Source organism: Pelmatolapia mariae, linkage group LG9, assembly GCF_036321145.2.
Source record: "Pelmatolapia mariae isolate MD_Pm_ZW linkage group LG9, Pm_UMD_F_2, whole genome shotgun sequence".
In the NCBI taxonomy this organism is placed as follows: domain Eukaryota; kingdom Metazoa; phylum Chordata; class Actinopteri; order Cichliformes; family Cichlidae; genus Pelmatolapia; species Pelmatolapia mariae.
This window is the reverse complement of record NC_086235.1, coordinates 7998903-8020320: the sequence shown is the minus strand read 5'-3', so window position 1 is coordinate 8020320 and position 21418 is coordinate 7998903. Positions and strand designations below refer to the sequence as shown.

At 42.9% G+C, this 21418-nt stretch overlaps 1 protein-coding gene across 3 annotated transcripts in view; it reads right to left on the bottom strand.

Moving 5' to 3' along the window:
- The window catches only part of LOC134634031 (disco-interacting protein 2 homolog C-like), a 74533-nt gene that overhangs the window by 17524 nt on the left and 35591 nt on the right, over positions 1-21418 (bottom strand). For all 3 annotated transcript variants that reach the window (XM_063483054.2, XM_063483055.2, XM_063483056.2), the window contains 19 exons: positions 20223-20333; positions 19146-19269; positions 17637-17746; positions 15602-15704; positions 15429-15493; positions 13308-13401; positions 13057-13176; positions 11449-11563; positions 10617-10756; positions 8642-8778; positions 8352-8560; positions 6224-6338; positions 5773-5974; positions 5584-5684; positions 2792-2872; positions 2310-2433; positions 2093-2214; positions 1806-1917; positions 58-167 (listed from right to left, as the gene is read on the bottom strand). In XM_063483054.2, coding sequence (XP_063339124.1) covers positions 58-167; positions 1806-1917; positions 2093-2214; positions 2310-2433; positions 2792-2872; positions 5584-5684; positions 5773-5974; positions 6224-6338; positions 8352-8560; positions 8642-8778; positions 10617-10756; positions 11449-11563; positions 13057-13176; positions 13308-13401; positions 15429-15493; positions 15602-15704; positions 17637-17746; positions 19146-19269; positions 20223-20333 — 2295 coding nt within the window. The remainder of the gene's footprint in view (positions 1-57; positions 168-1805; positions 1918-2092; positions 2215-2309; positions 2434-2791; positions 2873-5583; positions 5685-5772; positions 5975-6223; positions 6339-8351; positions 8561-8641; positions 8779-10616; positions 10757-11448; positions 11564-13056; positions 13177-13307; positions 13402-15428; positions 15494-15601; positions 15705-17636; positions 17747-19145; positions 19270-20222; positions 20334-21418) is intronic.

Here is a 21418-nt window from a genome sequence, read left to right as displayed (position 1 = left end):
GAGGAGGGGAGTGGGACCAGGCGGCAGTGGTTTGGTGAGGATTAGGGCTGAGCTGACCTGAACTCCGGCCAGCATGCCGGTCGTCGACACGCTGAAGTCCAGATAGGCCAGGCCGTCCGGGTTGGTGGGCTTATAGAGAGCTGGAGGCTTCTTCTTTGGCAGGTCATCTGCAGCATGCACACACACAAACACACACACACATATATATTTATTTCATTGCACTCAAGAGGACAGTCTCATTTCAAACACTGACCTCCAGCTGAACCCAGAGAGAAAAGGGCCTCAAATATTCTGCTGCAGCAGAATCACAGCAACGTGACTGATGTCTCACTTTCCATATAAAAAGAGACCGCTTTAAAGCACAAGCATGGTGATACTCTGTATTTCTCTCACTGTCAACAAATCCCAAGGGAAGACAGAACCAACAACAAACAGTGCTAACAAGCTCTGTGTGTACAACTGCAGCCTGATAGATCTCTTTCCTCCTCCCCCATCCAATAAAATACATCACTGAGTATCAGCGTTACACTGGGTGAGATATTCCTTTATAATCAGTGGCACTCACCCACTGTTGTTTATTTTCACCTGATCCCATATATCCTCACAAGTGTTCTAAATCTGTGTTCGTACTCTGCTGAAAAAACACAACAGCCACACGGAGATGAGAGTAAAAAAAGCATTAGGGTGTATGTGTGTGAGAAGAGCATGTATCTGAATATTCATCTGAATATGTAAGAGCTCCACCTTTTGATAAGTATCTTTGTTTTGCAGTCACAGGGAATATGTTGGTCCCTCTGATATTTTTCACAAACCTATAAACTTCATATTTAAATAATCTTGTTTAAATGATCATCCATGCACAGTTCACATGGTCTCACCTGACCAGTTTCTGGCTAGCTGGAGATTTGTTGGTGGTGACATGGGGAGAACGTCACTACAGCGTGCACTAAACTCAAGGTTCTCACATTTTAATCTGGTCCGCACCTGTCTTGAAATTTTGACCTGCCTAGATGTAGCCTGTCCGGTCTGTGCACTCATTAATAGACAGTTGCACCTCCAGACTGCAGGCTGTCAAAGGATTGGTTCTCTGGGGTGAGTTTAAGCAGCCGGAGATTTGGATGGCAACCACGGGACGAAGGACAGGGAGCTGAAACAGGCAGCCAACTGTCACATGAAAGTGAACCCTAAGTGATCCCAAAACCACAGCAAGTGCAGATAACCGATTTCTTTAGTGGGTTCACTGAAGAAAACATCAAGTGTTCCAGTTGTTCTGTTTAAAGGGTGATCTAGATCTTATTCTTTGCTGTTAGTCATCTTGGCTCAGCTGAACTCAGTAGAGCGATTTGGAGATTTTTCTTGAAGGGCAAAAACAAAGGGAAAGAGTGTCTGTGATTTATAACACACATAAAGAAACAGAATTATTTTTGTTTTAATAATAATTGGAAACCAAAATTGTAATTCAATTAATTAGATTCAGACCCATGCTGACAGCAGACAAAACACTAGCGGAGATATGGACTGAGGGGTGTGGAAAAGACACTTCCACACGCATCAATTCAATAAACTGACATCAGACTTGCAGCTACAGCGAGTTTCTACTTTTTGATAAATCACAGAGTGATGGAGCTGTAAAGGCAGGTTTCTTCACAGCAGAGGATTTAATTTAATGTTCTTTAGGTTTATATCTGCAACCAGAACTACTCAGACTGCATTGTGAGGCGGCTGTGCACGACCTGCATTTATGTTAAATTAAAGTACTTAACGCGAGCGTGATTTCCTGTGCGGATATGAATGAAACGCTGTACCGGTGTCCAGGACTGGGGGCCAGTTCCTGATGTCCACCGTGGCCATGGCCTCTTTGGAGCGCAGCAGCTTACAGATGACGGCGGTGGTCATCACACACGCCGAGTGACTCACCTGCACAATTAGAAAGAGAAAGACAGAAGAAGAAATCAAGCTCCCTTTTTCCCCAGAGGAAATCAGAAGTCAGCCAGAGCCGTACGAGTCTGGAATTAGCTGGGAGCGAGAGCTTGAACCCTGGAGGTCTGACTGAAAGAGAAACCGCATCGGTTTAACAAATTAAGAGTCTGACCTCGACAATCATCTTAACAGTGGGCAGGGTGGTGGAGATGTTCTGAGGGTGGGGCGGTCGCACTGTGATGGGAACGCAGCCGGCGTACAGGCAGCCATAAAAGGCTGCGATCAGGTCTATACCTGCAGAAGATGGAGACACACAGGTGTGAACGATGCTTGCAGTGTCCAGGTGCTGTCCCCTGAAAAGTACATTTAACATCTGCATCGTCTCTCACCTGGCGGGTACACCAGAGCGACGTGATCTCCTTCCTGCAGACCGCCTCTCTCCATCAGCAGAGCTGCCACTCGCTCCGCCCTCTTATGCAGCTGCAGACAGGTGAGAGAGCTGGACACTGCCCCCTGCAGGAGGTGAGAGGGGGGAACAGTGTGAGCCATCAAGAAGCCACCTGCCACACTCAAAGGACAAAAACTGCAGTTCATCTAACGGCCACTTGAGGACCTGTGTTAAAGCTTAAAATTATGGATAATTATTACTCAGTTTTCTACTTGCTTGAATTAGCTCATAATCATCAAATATGGTCACACCTGTTTTTATTTATTTACTTAAATTAATCATGATAATGAAGCCTGAAATTCCTGATTTTAAGCTACTGATTCCATGGATAAAGATCCGTTTTGGTATCGATTATAATCCACTTTTATTCTGTACAATGTACAATTTTTTAAGGTGGTCACTTGTGCGCGAGTGTGCTGGTACCCGAGAGCTGAGCAGGGTGTAGAGGATGTGGTCCGGTGTGGTCTGAGCTCGCCACTGCAAAACCTCGGACAGGAACAGAAACTGCAAAACAGAAATAAACACTTCTTTTACACACACTTTGACAGCTTAATCTGTGTGTGTGTGCACGTGTGTGTGTGATCTGATTTCTGTCAATAGTTCAAGTTGCTGATGTAATTCAAAAACCAGCAGAGGTGCATCAAACACATTTACAAGGAGAATAAAATGATACATTTCTCCCATAATTTCATTTATTGCAACATCAGCATTTTGAGATAAAACTGCAAAGCAGACAAGAGACATTAAACTCAAATAGAGCTGATAGCATAGAGGGAGTGCAGAGCATGTACAAAAAGTTTTTACCATCGAGTGAACTCCATGTCAACGCGTGCTTACTCACCACTTACTGCTTTTTACTGCTGAGTCTCTGCCTTCTGTCCGGCACATTAAAGCGGTTTAATCAATATCACAGGCGGTGAAATTTCAAAGCAGGTGAAAAAAACAAAAAACTGCCTCTGAAGATTATATTTACAGGCAGTTAAATGATGCAGACTGACTGACTTGAATGATGCTGAAAATCTGACTCCATCAGGCAGTTGAAAAAGTAGGCGGCCTATTCAGAAAGTTAATTGTCAGTTTATGTTTAAATCAATTTGTCATTTTCATAAAATCCGTTTTTTCTAGATCAGTTGTTTTCATAAAATGTCAAATTTGCAACTTCTCCCAGTTCTGTAACTACTCATTAATAGGGATGGGTACCGGTGTCCGGTGCCATGATGGCACCGGTTCTGACATAAACGGTAGTAACCAGACCGAAAAGCAGCGCACATTTCGGTGCTTTATTTCGGTGCTTTTTTTTTTTTTCCTTAGCCAATTCTAGCCAATCATTTTACGTTTCCGAGGATAGTAGGCGGGTCCAGGTACGTACGTTCTTTTAGAGCAGAGCTACAGATTAAAAATGCCCAAGACGAAGCGGTCAAAAGTCTGGCTGTACTTCACAGCAAAAGATGCAAACTCAGCAGCTGGTACTGTGGTACTGTCAAAGGAGGTAACACCTCGAATCCGATGAAACACCTGGCGACGCATAGCGTTTTTTTTAAAGCCGAGAAATGCACCGTGTTTGATAGCTTGCTGCGAGACCTCACACCATGCACATCTACTGCGGGTGTGGTGCCTGTTATCGGACCTGGAGTTAGCAGCATCCCCCAAAAACCCGAAGAGGAGAGTCCTGGCCCCTAGCCCTGCCAGTGTAGCAGAAATGATGACGGATGATGATGGCAGCAGCTGCCGTTCTTCTCTGCGTGAGTAGCTTAATGTTGTTCATGTGTAATTTACGTTGAGTAGGCTAACCACGTTATTACATTAATGCATGCAAGATGAACTAGCAAACACCGTCGTAGTTACATGCGGCTGTCTTCTTGTTTGATGGCAGATACTCCCTTCACCCTGGCCAAAAAGGCTAAAATGACCAAAGAAAAAGTGGAAAACAGTTAAACATGAGAGGTTTTTGGACCAATTTTGTGTTTTTTCCATTGTTTAAGCACTGCTTCCAGCCCAGAGTGATACCATATATGCCCTATAGCTGAAGAAAAGGCTTACATTGTTATCTTTTTACAAAAAACAGCTGAACATGAGAGGTTTTTGGACAAAGTTTGTGTTTTTTCCATTGTTTAAACACTGCTTCCAGCCAAGAGTGATACCATATATGCCCTATAGCTGCAGAAAAGGCTAACAGTGTTATCTTTTTACAAAAAACAGCTGAACATGAGAGGCTTTTGGACCAATTTTGTGTTCTCCATTCTTTAAGCACCGGTTTGAGCACCGTTTAAGCACCGGCACCGTTTCAAAAGTACCAGTTTGGCACCGGTATCGGATAAAACCTAAACGATACCCATCCCTACTCATTAACATGTCAGCAGATTTCCTAAAAACAAGACATCAAAATATTTCTATTAAAGTACAGAGGAGCAACTTATCTTTTCAGCGAGATTAAAACTTTAAGCAGCATTTTAATTACCTAAAAATACTGTATAATACATTTTTTTAAATTTGTTTTTATCAGCTTCCAAAACCTCATACCACTGTATTCACCCATGAGAGGGAGGATACAGAGTATAGAGGACTGACAAGTCACAAAAATGACGACCTGCTGAAGTTCAAACTGAGCATCATGGGGGAAGAAAGGTTTTTAAGTGTCTTATCTGAGTATTTCAGAAGCAGCTGATCTGCAGGGATTTTTCCACATCCCTCTCTTGGGTTTACAGAGAATGAGCCAAAAGAGGGAGAATATCCAGTGAGTGGCAGGTTTCTTTGTGAAAATGCCATGTTGCCTTGCAGCTGACAGAAAGGCAACACTAACTCAAATAACCCATCGCAGACGATTAGTTTGGCAAATATTTATGGAGGACTGAACAACTTCCATCAGAGTTTACTGAGTCGAAAGTGAAGGTGAAGTCTTGACACGACTTTTCATACAAAATATTCTGTTTGATGTGATGTCAAACACAGAAGAGCAGAAAAATGTTCTAGAAGCTGGAGTCAAAGAGATTTTGATGATTTTGCTTGACTAAATTATTAATAGTTTATCAGAAGTGTAGCAGATTACTCTTTCTGTCAGTCAGCTTGTCGCTCACTCAATGATCTTCTGATCTCTCGGCTTTTCAACATAAAGTTACCTTTTTGGGCAGAGCTTGATTTAAATGGAGTCGTGATGTTATTTCTTGAGCTGAGACTTTGTTTCTTATAAAAGTGAGTTACGCAGCTGTTTGCCTCACCTGGTCGTTATCATCAGTCTGTCCCAGGTCTCTGCCGCTGGCCTGAGCGATCCTCTTCCCTGACACCAGATTTCCCACCATCACAGAGGCGGGACCGATCTCTGCCACACGCAGACAGAATCAGCACATCAACAACTACAACTACCCACAAGGTTACCACCTAAAAACCCTGAGCAGACCCTCACCCACCTGGCTGTTTCTGCCGCGGTTTGGGCAGGTTGGTGACACAGGTGTGGGGGCACATCAGGACATTGCAGGGGTGCAGCCCCCCCTCCAGGTACAGCTGCTTGATCTCCGACAGGTGGATGCCGCCCAGAGGAGTCTTGGGAAGGGTGTTGGCCGGCACCAGAGCCAGACAGAAGACGCCCACCCCATGGATGCTGTCTATGGCCTGAGAGTCATGAGGGAGTTTGGTCAGACTGTAGATGGGATTTAACGTCCCCATGGGGTAACTTGCTTTGCTGAGAGTAGTCTAACACAACACACACATATCTATGTGGAGTAAGACGCACCAAACACAGTACCAAGTGTCCTACACGGTGTCCAACACAACCGCAAGAAAACGACATATCAAATAAGACTTGATCTAAATGCAATAAGGCTGCCATTTGCGTCGCATTTGAACGTGCAGGGAAAGCACCTGCAGTACGCGGCTCATCCACTGGAAGCTGTCCTCCTCCGTGGAGTCCGGTCTCTGCTCGGCCACCACCACGATCCTCTCATCTCTCAGCACTGTCACAGAGAACACAGCTATCCTGCACAGACAGGGACAGCAACATCATGAGGACGGCTCCAAAACCACCAACCTGTTTGTTTTCTATTACATGAATAATGTTTTATTCCACTGTGTTGATCATTTCAAGTGATTTTATTTTATAAAGCACAATTCTATTCAGCTTTTTTTACCCTTTGTTTGTCCGCTGCTTTCTTTGTCTTTTATTTTGTTCTATTTATTGAGCTCTTTCTAGTAGAGCAGTTTTACTTTATTAAGCCATTCTGACGTGTTTTATCATCTATTTTTTCCATTGTGTTATTTATTGGTTGACTGCTCGGTTCATGTTGTTTGTGACAGTTATTTCACAAAGGATAAATAAAGTATAGCTTATGATGGATTATCTAGATTGGTGTCCAGACTTGAAAAATGTGTTTCCTTTAGTTTTTTCACACTGCGAGTGTGTGATGTCACATAAGAGGAGCGCAGCAGTGGTCACTGAGAAACTGACCTCCAGAGGTCGCTGTAGATGGACTGTTTGATGCAGGTGGGTTCCCGATTCTTCGTTCTGTCCTTATCCCCTTTGTTTGTCAATTTCATTTTTTCCATGGAACCATGTTAATTTGCTTTCCTTGTTCATAACCTCGTCCTCGTCGTCGTTCTTCTTTATTTCCCTTCCTTCCTTTGTCTGTTTCATTTCTCCTTGGCTTTTCATTTTCTTTCTGCCCTTATAACTAGCTTGCTTCCTTATCACCCTTATTTGCTCATTCTGTTCCTTGTACTTGTTTCCATTCCCTTGGTTTGTTTTTTCATTTCATCTCTTTGCTGTTTCCTTATTTGTCCTTTTCCTCATTTCCTTCATTTCCTCCTTATTTGTATACTTTTAAACATCTTTGTTTCCTTATTTCTAAATGTCTAAATATTTTTTCCATGAATCCTTCTTAATTCCTTGTTTCACTGCATGTTCCTGTCCTTTTCTTGATTTCCTCCTTCTTTTTTGCATATCACCTTTTCTACCCTTGTCACCATATTTCCTGCATCCTTATTCAATCCTTTGCTTCCTTTCCTTGTTCCACTGCACATTTCCTCTCTTTATATATTTTCTTCTTTGTTTCTCTGTCGTCTTCGTTTTTTCCTGTAATGAAGCCCAGAAGCAGAAACTAAAGGCAAACATGGATGCTGGTATAAATATAATGAAACCTGATGGACTTTCAGCCTTTCTTCTTCAAGTTTCCTGAGACCGTTTCTGCAGCTGCTTCCTCCCTGAGTAAAAACTTTAAATAGCTCCGGGAAACGTCATCAGAGGCTGTCAGGTAAAAGATGAATTTCCTGCTCGGTGGCCGTGGACACAATTAAACTTCACTCTATTACTGTTTCTGGATTCATCCACTATTGCTCTACTTTATTAGATTTATTATGAGTGGCGGCAATGCTCATTTATCAGCGTGACAGCCAACGTACCGATGTCGGACATCTCGCTGGTTTTCAGCTTCTGTCGATAGGAACGATGATAAAAAAATAATAAAATAAAAACCGATTCGCTGGCGGTCGAGTCATGTGACATTTGAGAAATGTGTGATATGTGACTGCAATATTACATTTTCAAGTCCAGCCAAGGACTTTAGTCTTTGTGTTTTAACATTTTAAAACCTGGAGCTAAATTGAACTTTGTCTAAAATCATGAGCTGTTTTCAGGTTTGTTTCTTTTCAGAAAACAAATTTACTGTTATTAATCAGAAATGTCTGTCATTAACATTTTATATACACATAAACAAGATCTTTTGGTGGTAGAACTAAAAGGTCACAAACTTCTGGAAACCTCTGATTTCTGTCAGGAGCCATTCTAGTTAATGAAGAGTTATGATGATCTCATGGCGACGACCACAGACTGGAGTTAAAAGATGGCCACTATGACACCTTCTGTTTGAATTGTGAAGCTGAGTGTGTGCACTGTGACCATCTTGTTGCTTTGAAACAACAAGCGAGGGATGGACCTACGTTCATCTTTTATATACAGTCTATTGTGACCCTCAAACCCCACCCACTTCACACTCACCTGCCCCTGTAGACGAATTTCATTGGCTCCACTGCGAGTGCGGTGGCAACGATATCATCGGCATTGTGCCTCCGCCCGCTCACCATGATGAGCCCGTCCATCTTGCCTGTGATGAAGACGAGGCCACCGGGGCCAATGAAGCCCAGCAGGCCAGTCCGCACGAAGGCGTACTCACTGATCAACCCTCCGCTGGAGCTCACCGGGTAAACCTGCAGAGGACATTACAGCTATTACAGTATTTTTTTACTTTGGCTTTTAGTGTTTGGGTTCATGTCTTCACATCGCCTCACCTCAAAGGTGTTCTTGGTCATGCCCGTTAGGCCATAGTATGATGTCCCGGTGGCGATGGAGCAAACGCAAAGCTCGCCGATCTCATCGGTCTGACAAAGCTGGGGCACGCCTTCTGGCTTTACTACACACACCAGGCCTGGGACGACAAGACACACAGACGGTTAACACTCCTGAAATTTTTCTGCTTGTTTTAAAAAGAAGTTATTTATGGCACGAGGAGGAACATTATTCACTCCAAACGCACCTGTTTATGAGATTCTCATTTCTCAAAGCTAAACTCTGAGCTTAAAGTAGGTTGTCCCAACCTGAGATGATGTCCCCTCCTGTCTGTGTCACAGCAAAACCAGGTTACCCGTGTAAATAGGGAAAAAACTGAACTGGTGACAATGTAGTCCTTTTTTAAAGAAATATTTTGGGCTTCTTAGCTTTAATTGTAATATGTTAGTGGAGAAAAGGCAGGAAAGCTGGAGAAACACCAGCAGTAATGCACAGAGTAAATGGCCTAGGGCTGGATTCAAACCCAAGCCTCTACATTAGCCCTACAGCAGACTGGTCGCCTGCTCAATCCAGGGAGCTACAGCAGTACCTGTGACAGCATACTCTCACGAGCTTTCTGATTCTAGGATTGGGTGTGAGGACAGCGATAACTATCACTTTACACAGCACAACTATAAAATGCCGCATCTAGATCAGTTTCAAGTGACTCAGCAAACAATTTTTACCCCGTGCTTCAGCATCTTCTTATTTCAGTCATTACAAAGAGAAATGCATCCAAGATTCCACAGAAGCTGAAGGAAAACAGATTTTGCTCCTTAGTTTAGTTTCCTTTGTGGTACTGCACGTATAATCTCTGTGGTGAACGCTGGGTAGAGCGACTTCACAGAGGCTGTGGCTGCCTGTGTGCTCACTCAGACTGACTGGAAAAGACCAACTTTTATTATGGAGCATCAGTTTTATCTTGGGAAGGTTCCTAACTGAGTGAAGCAGCACAGTAAGAGGTGATCAAATTCCCGTAATACCAAAGAAAAGCTCCAAAATGACGACTCTAACTCATTTACTTTTAACCCATGAGATGAAACCGTTTTATTATTGAGTGCAACTGCTTATTATCAACATTAAAATCTTTTAGTTTGCAACTCAATGAGCACATTTAACTGTGGACTGCATTTTTATTCAAGACTCTAATAGCAGACTAATCTACACTAAAACTAATCAGTGAGAAGATTTTTACTCTAATCCATCTGCTGTAAAATGGGACAAACAAAAAATGCCACTGGTGTCTGTGGACCTGAATGGATGATGTTTGGTCCTAAAAGCTTTTTAATGTTCTGTGTTACCTTGTTAAACTACGTGTGGGCTTCACCCTGGAGAGGAAAACTCGGCTCATTAGAACAGATTACAGGCTTTACAGCTGTACTGAAAACTCTCCTGAGTTCAGAGCTTTCGATAATGTAAAGCAGAACAATGGTTAACTCGCTCGTTCATGAGGAGAGAGAGAGAAAGGGGTTAACGACCGGACACTGATGAAAAAGAGAAGCTGGGTCTTAAACTAATTTTACGATTTAATGAACTGAAATTACAATAGATGGAAAACTAGAAAGGACAAAAAACCAGAGAAGTTTGAAAAGTTTGCTGGATTCTTACGTCAACATTCAGTCACATTTTTGCTTGAATTGCACATTTCGATTACAATCCCCGCTTTTATTTTGTAGAAACACAAATTCCCTAAACCCAAGTCAGGCATATGTGAAGCTCACAATACTTTTAGGAAACTGTTTAAAACACTTGTCTTCTCCAAGATACATTATACTGCTGTTTAAACGTATCCTACCTCCGACTTCCTGCTTCCACGATTAAAATGTCAACATTTGTGACACTAAAACTCTGTATTTGTAATTTTCCTGATATAAATCTAAGTTACACCAGCTCAACCACACTTCCTCTTACAACACACACACACACAGAACGATGTACCTCCGGGTGTGACGGTCCCCACATCCTGAACAGTGAGCACCGACAGCCGCTCCTCCGTGTCGACCCTGACGACGCCGTAACTCAGACCCTGCATGGACAGGACGCCCCGACCTGGAGGCTGGCTGCTGTCCTCCACCGGCCTGAACACACAACCCGACACACACAAACAGCGGTGATCCTCTGACACAGCTCGCATCTGTCCAAACTGACAGACCGTACAGCACACTACTGTGCAAACCCCTCATGTATTTCAATTTAGCTTCCACGTGTTTCTTTAGACAGTGGCTGCTGTTTCGTTCTCTTTCCATGAGTCACTAAACACTGACCTTTGGATTGTTCTAGCATAAAACAGACACCTAACTCAAATGATGAACCAGTGTTGTGTCTACACATCAAAGACAACTTAGCAATTTTAAATTGAATCTTTAGGCACTTTGCTACTAGCAGCCTGTCGCATAAACGCATCATTTATTCCCATTTCTTCAGCTGAATCTATGAAAACTGTCAGAGTTAACACAGCTCGACAGGCATAACACGCAGTGATTTCTGCAGAGCTATTAGCCAAAAGCTTGACATATCCATCCAAAATGAAGCTGACTTTCATTAGTAAATATGTATTTCAGATATTTTAAGACTTCTTCGGATGTTAAGCTGGATCCAGGTAGGCTCCTTCTGTTACTTCCTGTGATGAAATCTATTCTGCAAAGAGAATAAACTGGACTGCTTTGTAAAGTTTTTCAGCTGTACATAGAGTCTCTGCAGGTGTGTTTCCCCAGGTGTATGCATATGAGACTGCTGCACAACGTGGGGCAAAGAGGTTGCGTTTACGTACCTCCTGATGGCCACCGTCAGGGCCTCAGGGGAGCTGGCGCAGGGACAGATGACTTCAGTTCTCAGCCCTTTGGTCTGAAAGACGTTGAGGAAGGCGTCGCAGGACGAGATGGACCCTGACAGACAGAAACAATAACAGAGTGTCAGAACAGCTTCAGTTCAGGTGTCGAGCCACTTTCCCACAAACTCCTGACACGTGTGGAATTGAAAGAGCTGTCTGGTATGTGCTTTTAATCACACATACCAGATTGTACTGAAGTTTTAAAATGTTCCAGGCCAGTCATGAGATTAACCTTTTTATGACCACGTCTCTGGGCAGGTGCTGGACGTTTTCTTCTATTTTATTAGCACAGGTAACAGCGCACGGCTGGTTTTATATTTTGTTTTTGGGTTTTTTATTTTCTCATTGGAGGGCAGCTGTATGCAGGGATCAACTGAAGTAATTATTTAGGGCAGGAATATGACTTCATCACAGCGCACTTAGGCTAACATGTGCCACCATGTCAGAGCATTTAAAAATCAGTAATGTTGCCAGAAAGCTGTTTGTTTTGTATCTATTTGATAAATGAATGGTAAAATTAAAGTGTGTATCCATAACTGTGAAAAGAGATAAACTGAAAAAACAAATCAACACCTTTTTGTGTCATCAACATAACATTTCCCTTCAACTATCACTACTGCTTTCAATAGTCCACTCTCACTGAAACGTGTCCACAGTGGTTCTCATGCATCCATCTGTGTGCTTGACTACAAATGAAAAATGTTTGTCACTGACAGACAAACCTGTGCAATTTCTGAATGTTTACGATATGCTAAGATTAAAGGTGTACCGACACACACGCACACTATGAGACTTCAGCTTTTTACTTGTGTCTCTCACTCCTTCACCTTTCCTTCGATCGCCCGTCAGTCCAGGCGACTTCTCTGTTTAGAGAAGCAGTTAGGCTACATCCCTGCTTTTGTTTTGTCTCCAAATTTTTACATTATTTGTGGGGAATTTCAGGAAGGTTTCATCAGAGATAGAAAAGTTTGAATTTCATGTTTCATAAATGCTTATCACACTGAAATGAGAAACTTTGGGAGAAACTTTTGATTTTTTCAAATAAATATCACCAACCAGATCCAGATATCCTGGGGCTGATCCTCTAATGTCAGAGCACACCTGAAGGCACCATGAGACAGCACCTGCTCAGAATAAATGTTATGACCTGAAAATCCTGCCTCGTGCCAAACATGATGCAACATGATGCAAGTTTCAAGTCACTGCAGCTTAATGCAGAAAAACAAGTTTTCTGTGGTCACTGCTAAACCAGTTAAACAGTTACTGAACTTAAAGATACAAACCATCAGTCTGGATGGTACAAACATCACTTCCTGGTTCCAAGCTGTTGTATTTTTGTCTCATGTTAGGCTGAAAACCTTTTAATGTACCAAGTTTGCGCAGTCGGACACATCCTGCTCTATTCCTGTAAAGTGACCCAGTTTCCTGAAATCCCGAGAGAGTTTTCCTTTTTTTCTCATTTCCCTGACATTCTCTGTCTCGAATACACCTCGCTAAACTCCCCCGTTAGTGAAAGAGTTCGGCTGTGAAGGCTGAGCGCGACCTTACAGGGGTTTGATCCGTCGGCCACCAGCAGCATGCGCAGCGAGCTCAGGTTGATGTCCTTCTGGTCTTTGTGGGCCACCAGAGCCCAGTGCATGTCTCTGGACTTCACACAGGCCACCTTGGCTGCAGGAGGAGATGCGCGTACAGAGAAAAAGAGAGAAATTAGCATTTAATCTATTTGACAGGCAGGTGAATGGAGGGACTTGACTAAGATGAGTGATAGGTGTGTGTGTGTGTCAGTATGTGTGCCTGACCTTTGTACTGGCAGACTTTCTGGATCCACGACAGAGGGTTGACCTTCATCAGCGAGTAGGGCACGCTGATCACGTGCATCATGTTCATCACACTCTGCACACACACACAGAAGAAGATATTCAGGTGAGGCTTCATGTTACTATCTTTGGAATAAAATTCTTCTGTTTTTTTATGTATTATTTGATAATAAATTATAAATGGGCAGGAGGCTGGGGAGCGTGGGGTGAAAGCCTGAGGTGAAGTCGACCAGGTAAGCTAGGAAGATATCTGTGCATTAGGTAAGACAGGTATAATCCCTTATGAGACGCTTCAGTGTTTCCCACACAAAGACCTTACTCGGGCAGCCCGCCAGCTACATCAGTCCCAGCCGAGTGATTCATTTTAGCATTTCTACATTTGTCAAATCTGTCTGCAAGAAAAACCCTCTGCACCCAATTTAGGCTGGTTCTCTTGCTCTTATTTTGAAACTTCATTCACTGCTAATCATCTTGCTCTGGCCCCTTCACTCTTTGGTTTTCTTTACTAACCGGCTCACTGGCCAGGTTACTAATGTGCAGGTCATTAATATAATTCAGGCGCTTCCCCGCAGATAAAGGATCCTGTCCCACTGTTGGACTAAACCCAAGTCCACCTGCTTGGACGGAAACACTAGTTTGGACTTTGGCAGAACAGAACAAGGACAGTGGAGTTCATCAGCAGCTGGAGGAGATCCTTTTGCTTTTGGGAAGCAACTGGGAACAGAAGAGGCCAAGCTGCTGCAGGAAACACTTTCAGCACTCAGTGCACTGATAGTCCAAAGATACTACACAGAGCTCAGCAGAACAGCCTCTACCCGTTTAACCTGTGTACTGACACCAGGGGGCGGTGTCGTTTCTCTGTGGTGACGTAAAACCAAGTGTTAAAAGTCATCTTTGATGATCTTTTGCACAAATGCAGAGGGTCACTGATGTCCGGCTACACGTCATTGGCCTTTTTCTTCCTTTCTTCCATAACCCTTCCTTCAGCACAGCTAAAGAGCTCCGCAAGTCCATTACATCAATGTAATGGACTTGTCTTTCTGTGAATCCTATCACTTACTTTTAATTTTCCATCCTTCTTTGTTCCCAATTTATTCTTCTGAATTGTTTTTATGTGGTTCATAATTTTGCTTTTATTTATCTTGTAATTATTTCTTATTAATTTTATTGATTGTTTTTCTTGCTTTCTGTGCAGCACTTTATATACGGCATGCTTAATTGTGAGTTTTAAAAATACTGACTTGACTTAATAAAGTGTAAAAATTAACATTAAAAACACAATTATCATTTATGTATTTAATCAACCCTGAAATATAGTTCTTCTTCCAGATGTCAGAGCAATGAAAACACTTATTAATTTCATACTGAGAGATTTATTCATCTTGTACTGTGCACTGTTTTTGGTTTGGACTGGGTGGATGCCAAAGCGCTGATCAATGCTTCATCAAATATGTGTTTATTTTACACAAGAAGGAAAGGAAGTTTAACAATGATGCTATAAGCTGGTTAACTTATACTTAAAGGCTTGTTAATATACTTAAAATATCTCATAATAACAACCGTGTTTATAGTCGTGTTCCATATGGTAAATGGCCTGTATTTGTATAGCGCTTTACTTAGTCTCTATGGACCCCAAAGCGCTTTACACTACATTCAGTCATCCACCCATTCACACACACATTCACACACTGGTGATGGCAAGCTACATTGTAGCTACAGCTGCCCTGGGGCGCACTGACAGAGGCGAGGCTGCCAGACACTGGTGCCACCGGGCCCTCTGACCACCACCAGTAGGCAACGGGTGAAGTGTCTTGCCCAATGACACAACGACCGAGACTGTCGGAGCCGGGGCTCGAACCAGCAACCTTCCGATTACAAGACGAACTGCCAACTCTTGATATACAGTCTTACTGATCATTTTTCAGATTTTTTCAGACTCCATTAGGACGCTCATTGTGAAAAATATTTGCTTGACAATTAAAAATAGTGGAAATTAAAGAGGAATAGTCTGAAGACTAAAGGTCAAAGTGACGGCCCTTCTCCCAGCTAAAACCAACAGGAAATTAGTGTCATGACCTATGACCTCTTACAGGCAGATCTTACCGTCAGGATGCCGTGCCACAGACCCACGTCTTTTTTAAAGTCCAGCACGTTCACTATGGTTTCAGCTGCAGGCAGAGATGGGACAGAAGAGGGTTAAATTACTTATATATAACCCTGAGACTGCACAGTGTGTCTGCATGTGTGTCTGCATGTGTGTGTGTGTGCGCCCTTACCCTCAGTGTAGCTGCAGGACTGAGTGAGAGCCTGGCAGTGTGTGAGCAGAGCGATCCTCGTCACAGTGACTCCCAGCACACTGCCGTCCTTACAGGTTTTATACTGGGAGGAAAACAACAGATGGATCATTGAAAGCAAAGCAGAGGGACGCTCTAAGTGACAGACTAAACCCTGCTGTACCTGTCGTTCAGTACAAAAACGCAATCTCATTTCAACTTTGAAGAAATCACATTCGTGGGTCTCTTGTTGATTGTGAAATAAATGCAAATAGATTATTACTAAAGATAAATGTTGCTGATTATTTATTCCTTTGTTTTTAGTTCATAAAAATCGAGATAATTGCAAAAACACTCATTTTAAAAACAATATAAAATACCACATGCTAATATTTGACAGGCTGGAAGTGTGCTTTATCGCTTTCTGGCCTACATACGCAGACAGACACCACTTTTATGTCTGCAGCTACATGCAGCAACTGGAGTAGGTCACATTAATGTTTCATATATAACCTGTTTTCTCACGTTTATTATTTATTTAATGTAAAACATGTTGAGAAAAACACTATAGAAATAGCACACCCATTTCAATCCAAGCCTAGAAATCAGATTCTTTCTAAAAGCTAGTCTTGAAAGAAAGGTGGGCATTTAAAATATGAAACCTGCATTCCTTCCTTTGACCAGCAGGAGGCGAGCCTTTGACTCATGGTCACATGTAAACAGATGATAAAGCAGGGTATGCGTTGAAAAAAGAAAATTACCATAGCTACTCCCACCTAACCACTAAACTGACTGTTCACTCAGTACACCTGTTCAGCTGCTTGTTAACATTAATATGTAACCAGTTCAAACTGAGCATCAGAACGGGGAAAATTTTAAGTGACTCTGAAGCTGGCGTGCTTGTTGGTGTCAGGCTGGTCTGAGTATTTCAGAAACTGCTGATCACAGAAACATCTCTGGGATTCACAGAGAATAGTGAGAGAAAGAGAAAACATCCAGTGAGCAATTCTCTGGGAGGCAATGTCTTGTTGATGCCAGAGGTCAGAGGAGTGCGGCCAGACTGCTTCCAGCATCTCTGAATGTACAACACATTGAACCTGGAAGCAGATGGACTACAGCAGCAGCAGAAGGCCACACTGTGGCCATGCCTGTCAGCTAAGAACAGGAAACTCAGGTTACAATTTGGACACGCTCACAAAAATTTGGCCCACAAAAGAAGAAAACATGTTGCCTTTTCTGGTGAGTGTCACTTTCTGATGGTAGGGTGAGAATTAAATATAAAGGACATGAAAACATGGATCCATCCTGCCTCATATCTATGCTTCAGGCTGCAGCTGGTAGTGTAATGGTGTGGGGGACATTATCTTTGGCCCTCAATACCAGCTAAGCATCATTTAACCACCACAGCCTACCTCAGCATCATTGCTCATCTTGTCTATTGTTTTATGACCACCTGACAAATCTGCAGCAAATGTGTGATGCTATCATGTCAATATGGACTAAAATCTGTGAGGAATGTTTGTAGAACTTTGTTGAATCTATGGAAGAATTAAGGTCGTACGGAAAAAGTCTCAGCTGAGTGTATGTCCAGTCTGTTGCAGAAACAGTTAGTCTGGCTTTGACCAAAGGTGAGAGAAAATCCAAACTTGGCTACCAGCTCCTTTCAAGCTCACACAAGTTTGATTTCCTTATGAGTACAAAACCTGACATGAGATTGTCAGCAGGAAGCAGATGCTTCTGGACAGAAATAGTCTGGCACAGGTTCCCGCTGTAAACACATACCTTTACACCTACAGATTTTATTCTCTCCACCAGAGAAAGGAAACAAACATGTTTACCACAATTCAAATATTTGTCAATGCAGACATATGCAGTAAGTCTGTAACACTAATCCTATCAGCACAAAGTGCAAACAAACAGCACAAGCAGAAACCCAGCGGTTGGTGAGATGGACCACAGGCAACAGTTTCATTGTGCCTTTGTGTTTGCATATATGTGTGTGTGTGTGTGTGTGTGTGTGTGTGTGTATTAGCCTCACCTCTATGTAAGCAGTGTCATTATTTGCATCTTTGATGTGGGGGAACCAGTCTCTGGGCGGTTTGGACAGGTGCTTCGACTCTGTTACAAACCACAGCAGCTTCGGCCAACCTGCAGGGGTGAGAGAAGCAAAAGGTACGATAAGTAATGAAGAGAGACAGAGGAGTTCTGATATGACTGTCACGATGCTGATAATTGCTGTTTTATTTTGAAAGTCATCTTGGTTTCTTTGATGGTTTTGAGTCCTCCCCACAGTTGAAAACCACACTGGGAGCATTTAGCCTGCACAGGATCTTGTATTTGGAGAAGATTGTGTGCTGTGTGGCATTCCTGTGTCTGACCTGCTGCCCTCCTCACCTGCTCCATGGAGCTTAATGTAACTTCCACAGAAAACAACAAGGATGCCCTGGGTCTCTCTGTAGCTCAGCTGATAAACTGTCTGCCCTGTGCACTCAAGGCTTCACTTCAGCTGCTACACCCTTGTTTTTTTATTGGTGTGCCCGGTGGTAGCATTACTGGAGTGGGTAATTGTATGATTGACCCTGATTGTGTTTATCTGTTCTCTGTGAATATTTATACTCAAGTCCAAGTGCTTTCTGTGAGTCTTTGTCAGATTATGTTTTATCCAAGTTCCTGTTATCACCTCCTCCGTCTGCACTGGCTGGTCCATTGTTTAGTTTTACCTTTCATGTATGCCGGGCAATTCGATTGGCCAGCTGCTCTGACAGTGACAGCGCTTCCACCAACCACAGAAGCAAAATGGCTTAACAGAGTCCTCACTAACGAGCAGTTTTTCCCTTACAGTTAGTATTTTCACACCCATGGAAGCGTTTAATGAAAGAAAGAGAAGATTCTTACTGGCACTAACACAGTGTAGGAAGGCGATGATAGTAGTGCAGGGAGTTTCACTCACATTTGTGACTGAAAATAGATGCATGCAGATTGTAAAATGTGGTTTGGAGCATAAAAATATGATGAGATTCAGCACGAAGGAGTTTTCATTTCTTTCAACAAAAACTGCAGTTAAGATGGTCGAGCTGCAGTGAAGAGACAGTTACAGCTACAGCTGGAGAACTCAGCATTTTGTTATTGTAATTACAACAAAAACTTGCGACGGCAGAATCGAACCACCTGTGCAAAAAAGTTCAAAATAAAGAAAAACAATCTTTTCAGCTGCTTTCATATACGCTCGCTTTGTTTTACACAGTGACAGCCTAACACAAGCTTACTAATTACTCTGTAAATCTAGATTATTAATAACAATCTACTGATGAACTATATAACTATATAATAATACAAAGCCACTCAGCAGTCTGATTCAAATGAGCTTTTTTTTTTCTAAGCCAGTAAAACTCTGGAGAGTGACAAGATGTTTCTCTGACAGTGTGCTCACTTTGAATGAACACCCTTTCTTTTCTCTCATTGTTCACATTTAGCAAAGCCACCCATCCCCCCCCACCCCGCATTACGCCTTTACAACTCAGCTATGATTGATGACTTTCCCCCTCACCTTTGAACTGTGGGATCTCTCCTGTTGCGCTCTTGGGAAGACCCTTATGGCAGGCATCACTGGTCAGCGCCACAGTAACGCCACAGCTGCCCAACAGGAATCCAATCTGTTGGCTGCCGGCATCCTATTGGATGATACAGAACACGATGGAATTAATTTAAAAAAAAATAAAGCTGATGCTTTTGCTGTTCAGATATCTCATAACTACAGTAAACGCAGAGCTATATGTTTGTAAAAGACTTCTACTGAAACACAGAATAGAATAGAACAGCCCTTTAATGTTTTTGCACGTATACAGTGAACTTGCAGTTACACTTGTGAACATGCAGCACTGGTTTAGAAGTGACTCTTGCTGCACTGCTGCTGCACTGCTTCAGCAGCCCAAACGTAAATTTTATGGAAAATCCTGCAGCACAAATGCAGGAGGGGGGGAAGGGGTTCAAGAGAGGCTACCGACATGCAGCAAAAGGCATTTTCTGCTAAGCAAGTCATCACCGTGTAACCATGCCAACCCCTATGCTGGCCACTGCGCTGCAAAGACAAGCAGCTTTGTCTCAGAGTGAGCAGAGACTAAAGCAGAAACAACTACGATACAGGGTGGCATACGAAAAAGAAGCTGCTGAAATCTGAGGTCACTGAAGGTGAAAGATCAGCAGTTGTAGCTGAGCTGATGTGTGTTTCCTGTGTGACGGTGGGACAGCAGGAGGGCCCATTTCTTGTGTGTCAACTGTATTTTTTTGCTTTCTGTTTAGACATGATTATTTCCTCAGAAATACTTGTTGCTGGTAAAAGGCTGCAGCTGAAGATCCAAAACATTTTATCAACTGTCTGAGGTATGGAAAAGGCCTCTGTGCAAACACGACTGAAATGAAACGCAGTGGGAGTCTGGAGCTCCGGGGGGGCGAGGTGAAATACAGATGTGGCCACAGCAGGTTTATGAAAAATCTAATTACCTAACCTCCAGTAGAGACTAATCCTGCACAAAACAGCTTCAGCAACAGATTTAAAGGTAAAGGAAAGGAACCAGAGAGCTGCAGCCACGGTTAAAGACAGCTGATTTGCAGTGCTCTGAAGTACCTTGCGACTTAGGGGCACCTCTATGGGAACAGGGACCACCTCTGCCAGCAGACAGCCGTAAAAGGCCACCATGAAGGCCACTGGGTCGTTGTTCGGAAACACCAACGCCACCTAGGAGGGAAGGACAGAAGACAGCACTGGGGTTCAGAGAACTGAAATCATTTTCTAAGGCTCAGAAAGCAACACAAGGAGTGAAAATCTCAGTCAGTTTCTAAGCAACACGCAAGTTCATGTAAAGTCACCAGCACATTTATCTGTATGCTCAGCACAAGTTAATTCGCTAGAATGACTAATATACAGCTCTCAGTATTTATTTGCTTTTCACTGAGAGCAGGGTGAGGAGATTGATAACAGTCTTGTGTTTGTGCACTCAACATGAATCCAGAGCAGTAGTCGGGAAGATCATTATGTCCACCACTGAAACGTGACGGTGAGGATAACATCACCAACACTGGGCGTGTGCGTGAGTTTAATAATCATTAGGTTACAAGAAAAAGTGATCGTGGCTACATCTGGCAAAAAACACTGTGTGCAGCTCCTTTTAAATGAACAGAGAAGAGGCCCAGTATAAACTGTGACAGGCAGGCAGAGCTGGTGTGCTCAACTATCTGAGAGCAGTTAAGGGTGGAGGTTGATCCAAGACCGCAGCACAGAGCAGATCGGCCATCGGTGAGAGTAGTTATGACACTGATTAAGTCAGAAACTGTGTGAACAGGAGGAGCTTTCAAATGCACAGCAACTGTAGGAGGTCTACAGCTGCTTAAAAAGATGTAGAAGAATTTCAACTGACGTGGCCTGGCACTGAAATCAGTTGATCTTCCCGCACTGTGGAAGGCTGAACTGAGGCTATGATAGACTTCAGTGCGGGGGATCAATACTCCTTTTATTTAAGAACACTTTAAGAAATCATTCCTTCTGTTCTCTATCATAAACTTAACAACAGCTCTTCTTTTTGCCACAGCTGAACAGCACACACATTTCTGTATTATGCATCCTGCTGCTGTTTCTCACATTTATGCTGCACATATTTTTTTATCACTGTGCTTTTCCTAATAAAAATCTCCCCAGGAACGACTCAATGAAAGTAAAGAAGAGCAGCAAGCTAGCCACACAGTGACATGTGCTCCATTAACCCCGACAGCAGTGTCAGATCTCCCAACTTTTTCTAGAGGATTTTCTGTTCCACTCTACAGACA